This window comes from Protopterus annectens, chromosome 4.part1 (genome assembly GCF_019279795.1).
Source record: "Protopterus annectens isolate FY-2018-M chromosome 4.part1, PAN1.0, whole genome shotgun sequence".
NCBI classification, from domain to species: Eukaryota; Metazoa; Chordata; order Ceratodontiformes; family Protopteridae; genus Protopterus; species Protopterus annectens.
The window spans coordinates 120,662,323-120,669,034 of NC_056734.1; the positions used below are offsets into that span (position 1 = coordinate 120,662,323).

The following is a 6,712-nucleotide window of genomic DNA, read 5'->3' on the forward strand; positions in this document are numbered from 1 at the left end:
CCCCACAAACAAGCTTGGAAAGTGGATGCTCTGTCCTTCAGCTGGTAAAGCCAATCAGTTTATGCCTTTCCTCGTCTACCTCTCCTCTCCAAAGTACTGCTAAAGATCAAACAGGACAAACCAAGGACAATATTGATTGCACCAGACTGGCCACGCCAACACTGGTGTACCCCCACTTACACAGTGTCACTGTTGGCCCCATGGCACCTGCCTCTGACCCCCTACCCTGCTGTCTCAGCAGGAGAACCAGATTCTGCACCCTCAGCTTCAAGCCCTGAACCTAGCAGCCAGGCTAATTACCTAATCTCTCCCTTATCATCCCTCAGTAAACTAGTGGATATAATTTTAAAGGCAAGGAGGCCAAGTACTAGAAAATCTTGTGCTGAAAAATGGAAAAGATTCTGTGCCTGGAACTAATCTCAAGGGATGAGCACAGCAGTGCCCAACTTACCTCAGATTTTACAATACTTAATGAGATGCTTCACAAGGGCCTTTCTTTCTTTTTCCTCCATCAAAATTCACGCCTCTGCCATTTCAGCTCATTATATCTCATTATATCACAGAACCTCCCTTCTCTCATCCACTGCTCAGGCAGTTCCTCAGAGGAGCCAAAAATTTAAGACTACCCAGGAGAGCCCCAACTCCAGCCTGGGACCTTAACTTTGTATTGGAGAAACTCACTATTCCTCCTTTCGAGCCAGCTGCTAGTGCAGATTTAAAATTCCTTTCTTGGAAAATAGCCTTCCTTTTAGCAATCACTTCAGCAAGAAGGGTATCTGAATTACAGGCCCTTATGGCATTGGAGCTTTCATAATCTTTCATGCAGACAGGGTGTCCCTCGGAACCAGTCCCTCCTTCATGCCCAAGGTGGTATCCAATGTGGGTCTCAGTCCATTCATTTGCAAACCTTCTTTCCTAATCCACAGAACAAAGGGGAACGGATACTGCACTCCTTAGATGTGCACAGACAACTTGGATTTTACTTGGACAGGACTAAACCTCAAAGGAAATCTGAACAACTGCTGGTGGCATTTGCTGCAGGGGTAGAGGGGAAGGCTGTTTCAATACAAACCATTTCTGAATGGATAGGCCATTGCATTCATTTCTGCTATAAGCACCATGGAAAACCCATCCCACAGGGGATTAGGCCACATTCAACCAGGGCTGCATCCACCTCTACAGCCTTTCTCAGAGGTGTCCCTACCAGGAACATCCTAGAAGCTGCTACCTGGAGTGTTGTGCATACTTTCACCAAGCATTACCATTTGCCAATTTTCTCTAAATCCAGAGCTGGCTTTGCCACTGTAGTCTGCAGAGCCTTTTAGCACGTCCTAATGCTATCTAAATTCCTCCTCCCATCCTTTGCTTTGGGAATCTACCCAAATGTAATGACTGCAACCGTAATACACTAAGAGCATTGTACAGTTGTGTATACTTATTAATGTAGATATTTCGAGGTATATTCACTTTTGCAGTCCTGGTTACCCTCCCCCCAGTCCCCTGACATCTCTTGGCTATACCTTTCTTCTTGTTTAATGTATTTCAGCTTTCTGGTGTATTTGCTTTTTGTTGGAGGTGTAACCCAACATATAATTGCTTTCCGTTATGGGGGCAACTGACATTTGGGGAAAGACAAAACTGATGTAATGGCATCGGCTGCATGTTTTATACCCCGACTTCACGTCATGGAAGAAGAGAGCGCATCTGACGCAGGAATCCAAGACTTTGATATTCAGGCCGGCTGAGGGCTACCTGCAGGCAGATAACCCAAATGTAATGACTGCAACACTGAATATACTCTCATATCTACATTTATGGTAAGTATACACAATTGTACTTTTTTGATTTTCTGTTTGCATTTAACAGATTGCACTTAGATAAAGCTTCAGAAAGTAAGATGTATGCTATTTTATGGTAGTTTATTAAGTTGTAGGGTGGAAACGCACTTTAGCTAGACTTTGTTTACTTTGGGAGCTCATAAATGCCTGCTTTTCATCTTCCAGCAGAGAGCGATTTAATGTCTCCATTTTCTGAGATTTTTTTTTTTTCTTTTATAGGACAAAGCTGGACCTCGCAAAGAGATTTACCCATATGTTATCCAGGAGCTAAAACCCACATTAAATGAATTGGGAATCCCCACTCCAGAGGAACTTGGACTTGATAAGGCATAACTGTAAACTACAAAGGTTGGTTACATAAAAATTTACAGCTCATCCGTACCTACATGTCATTAAAGTCTCTCAATCCTTCCTTTAGAACAAGGAGTCTCAATGACTCCATAAAGCCTTGTATTAGAGATAAAAACTTTGTTTTACGTGAACTTTTAAATGCGGTTTACTGCCGTCAGTTTGGGTACTTTGCTTCGGCAGCAGATGTACTCCCAGTATTACCAAACCCCAAAGTTTTAACACTGCAAATCTTATGTTGGATCCCTTATGCAGTCTTCATTGTTGTGATCTTCAGCATTGGACATGTCCAACAACCTGTCTTTCAGAACTGAGCACCTTTCTCCCATGGATAGGCTTGTATCACCCTACCTTTGGTATTTTCAGGTAATGTATAGATGGCGTACACCCATGTCATCAGTTCTTTCTTGCTGCTGCAAGGTTGTTTTGCAGTCTGACTGCAGTCAAGGTGAATCACTGAAGAGTATTGAGCAGAAAGGTACCACTTTGAGGATGTTTCTTTCCTCCTTTTTCTTCAAAGTAGTTGGGTTGCAATTTTTCAAGCAAATATCTGTAGGTGATTGCCATACACATTGTGAGAGGAGGGGATGTGTACAGCATGTCCACCCCAGAAAAATGGAAGCTGGTGTCACTGCAGAAATCAGAGTCATAAAAAAAAATCACCACATCCAGTAACTGTACTGCTTGGATCCATTTTGTGACATGGCTAACTGCAGTAATCTGAAGTAGTTACTTCAGTTGCTCTGCAACCTGTGGGTATCGGATCCGACTTCGGATCCGAGCCGGCAGCTTACCAAGCTCCAAGATCCGAGCTCCTAGCTCCTCCCCCTACCCATAATCCCCTGCAACCAACCACATTACCACAGATCATTTTTTGCCGCGGCTGAAGAAGCTTTACTTTTGAAGAGCTCCTGGCTGGGTGAGATCGTTTTCAATCTTTTTTCACCAAAAACTTCAAAATCGTGTATGTGTGGTAGTAAAACCTTCTACCCCCTTGTTAATGTTAGTTTTTTAAATTTTTACTGGTACAGTAGTTAGTTTTCTTGTCACTCCCCCTCTCTCCTTAGCATTTGGGTGTGTGCGTGAGTGCTTCAACATGGCGGAAGGGCCTAAGGCCATTTTTTCCAAATGTACTGAGTGTGGCCACAAGCTTTCCCCAGCTGATGGCCACACTCAGTGCGTTTTGTGCCTGGGGGCAGCCCATCTGTCAGAGGCCTGCCAGATCTATGCGGCCTTTAACCCCCGGGCACTTTGGGATAGGAAGAACAAGCTGATCCTGGCGGGAAAGCTCCCCCAGGAGTCCACTTCTTCTTCCTCTCCTGTTCGGGCTCTGGCGGCCTCGGCGCCCTCTGTTCCCTCAGCTCAACCCGGGACTCAACCTCCCACTTCGGGTTTGAGCTCTGGGGAAACTAGTGCCTCCTCAACTAAGGAGAAGAGGCACAAGGATAAGGAGGGACATAGATCCCATAAAAGGCGGACCGAGTCTCACCCCTCTGCTCCGCCAGCTAAAATAACTAAGTCTCCTTCGGGGGTCTCCGGATCCTTCTCCTCTCGGCTCCGTTCGCCTAGCTTCTCGCCGGAGGAAGATCGGTCTCCCTCGAGGTCGTCGAGGCGGCCCTCCCGGCCCGCCTCTACTACCTCTTCCAGGTCAACAAAAAGCATCTCCGAAGCGGATATGGATCGGATGGTGCGTCTGTTCTTACAGACCCAAATGCAGATGTGGGTGCTCTTGCCTCCCCCCCCCCCCTCTGGGGGGGGGAGCGTGGCCCCCATGTTTGCCCCAATCTTCTCCGACTCGTTTTCGGATCTCGGCGTCATCGGATCTGTGCCCATTCGGACCCAGGGAATTGTCGGCGCCGATAGCGCTGGTCTCTTCGCCGACTAAGCCCTCGAGCTTGTCTGATCCGAGCTCTCGGGGCCGAAGGCTGAGCATCGGATCCGAGGGAGTTGTATCTTCAGAGCTGTTGGGTTCAGAGCGCACCTCTCTCTCTGCGCCGACTGCTTCGGCTCCAACCCCGATCCCTTCCTCGGAGCCGAGGAGATTGCTCTCGGAGGCTGGCGAGGGTGAATCTCCTTCAGCTTTTGAGGTAGTGGAGAGGGTACTGTCGAGATCCTCCAGATCCCCGGTTCGGGCTGTGGATCCACCAGTACCCCCACTGTATGAGGGTCTGTCTTCCATCATCCGACCATCAGGACAGCCTGCCCAAGCCCTCCAGCTAGTTCCTGTTGAGGAACAACCCGTGGACGAGCCCTCTTCGGATAGCCCCACCGAGGAGGTTCCTCGGAAACGTCGGTGTAAAAGGAGGCACCTGGACTCCCCCGAGTCCGTTACCACTGACACGGACTTAGATGATAGGGAGGGTTCCCCAAGGTCACCCCTTGAAGATGTCTCCTTTGGAGACATAATGGAAATGTTGCGTATTAGAGGGGGGTGGTCTGCCCAAAAACCTTCCCTTGATGAATCCATGTTCCTGGAGGCGTTTGCGGCAGGCCCATCTACTTCTTGGGTGTCCCCTCCAGCCGAACCCCTGGTGGAGTTAATTACCACCAGGCCGTGGAAGGAGCCCGACACCGTGAAGCCAGTACCTAGGCGTCCCGACAAAATACTGAGCCCCCCCACAGATAGGCAATCATGGGCCAAAGGATCCCCTGTTGATGCCATGTTAGTGGCGGCGGCCACCAAGAAAGAACTCGCTCAGGAGAGTTCTCTGGTCCACCCGCCAGATAAAGAATCTCGAGCGTTGGACCGGATTGGGAAGCGGATGTTTGCTTCAGCGACCTTTTCTGTAAGGGCGCTGAACTATATGGCACATACCACCAGGCTACAGCGAGAACTGATCAAGGAATACGCTGCAGCCCCCCCAGAGTCCATGTCAGTCGGAGACAGGAATGTGTTTACAACACGAATGGCCACTCTGAAATCCATCTCCAATACGTCTATGCGGCTCCTCTCTCATGCTTTGGAGGGAGCCGCTAGAGCCAGCGGAGCAGGGGTCGTCTTACGACATCACGCCTGGCTCAGTCTTTGCAACTATCCGGATCCCTTCAAGGCGTCCTCCGCGAACGCCCCCTTTGATGGTTCTGCTCTTTTCGGCAAGACCGTTCGCGATACGCTGGTCCAAAGCGAAAAGGACGGGAAGACGCTGTCTGCCATTGAGTCAGCTTCTCTAGTCCCCAAAGATCCTTCTCCGGGAATCAGAGGAGACAAAAGAAGCTGTGGTTCCGCAAGTCTCAGCAATCCCATCCAGCTGCGGACTCCTCATCCTCTAGAGGCAGAGGAGGACAAGGTGGACGCCGGCCCAGAGGCAGAGGGGGGCCGCGTAATTTCGGGTCTAGAGAACCTTTCTCGGACAGACCCGCGCAACAGCCCTGTGGGCTTGCCCGGCTGTCCCTCTCTGGAGGCAGTCGGGGGGCGGTTGACAGAGCACCTGTCAAACTGGGAGTCCCTTACAACGGTTCGATGGGTGCTCCGTATCATTTCCAGAGGTTACTTCATTCCTTTCCTAAATCTTCCCCCCAAAACCAGACTCCTCCCCGATGTACCACCCGATCAGAGGGAGGCGGTGGCTTTAGAAATTTTAAAGCTGCGAAGAAAGAGCCATCCAGCCCGTCCCCCCAGATCAGTCCGGATTGGGTTATTACTCAAGGATGTCCTTCATGGATGCATCTGCAGTCATAACAAATGGGTTGTCCTGTCGTCAGGCAGCCCTTCGGTCGGCCGGATTCCAAAGTCTGGGTCCGCTTCGCTGATGTCGCACTTCACCCGACGCCATCTCTGCTGGTCTTCGGGTATAAAGGCATCAGCCGACGCCATTTTCCTCAGTCTTTCTTGCCGTGGCGCCCAAGCAGAAGCTGTTCGCAAGTGCCGGTCGGTCAGATCCAGAGATTACTACTACCGAATACTATCAAGACTTCTAAAAGCTAAGTACCCGTGGGGACTCTTTCTTGCCTCAGCCGATGTCAGAAAAAGTCAATAACTGTTTAACTTGTGGGAAACAAATACCTCATAAAGATTTCCACTCTTACTGTCTGCCTTGCTTAGGCCCAGACCACGACGTAGCAGCCTGTTCGCCTGTGCTTCCTTCAACCGAAACGCTTAGGCGCCGGGTCGGAGTTTGCTGAACAGTTTTTCGCTCAGACTTTGCGTACATTATGCCGCCGGATCCTCCGACTACCCAAATTGTTAAAAACGCAAGGAAAAGACCGACACTCGGGTCCGCGGTTTCGCCGAAACCACGGTTAAGCAAGCGCGAGTGTCTCGGGTTTCCGAAACCGAGAAAACTGGTCAATCTTCAGCCGAATCCATGACTACTACTGAGGCTCCCGCTACTTTACCTGAATCGGCCTCAGAAATTTTGCCTACAACTGTGGCTTCTAGTGAGTTATCAGACACCATCCCTTTGGATGTCTCTACCCCAGCACGTGGTGCTGCTAGACCCTGCAGCCATGTCTATCAAGGCCTTTGCCAGGGCTAAAGCAGCCAAATCTGCTAAGTCAGTGCCTGTTAAACCTCCCTCACACAGGCC

At 49.8% G+C, this 6,712-nt stretch overlaps 1 protein-coding gene across 1 annotated transcript in view; it reads left to right on the plus strand.

The window, feature by feature from the left end:
• Positions 1-2,187, plus strand: part of LOC122800768 (cytochrome c oxidase subunit 5A, mitochondrial) — a 149,396-nt gene extending 147,209 nt beyond the window's left edge. The window contains exon 4 of the mRNA XM_044070022.1: positions 2,058-2,187. Coding sequence (XP_043925957.1) covers positions 2,058-2,171 — 114 coding nt within the window. The 3' untranslated portion in view covers positions 2,172-2,187. The remainder of the gene's footprint in view (positions 1-2,057) is intronic.
• The last annotated feature ends 4,525 nt before the right edge of the window (positions 2,188-6,712 follow it).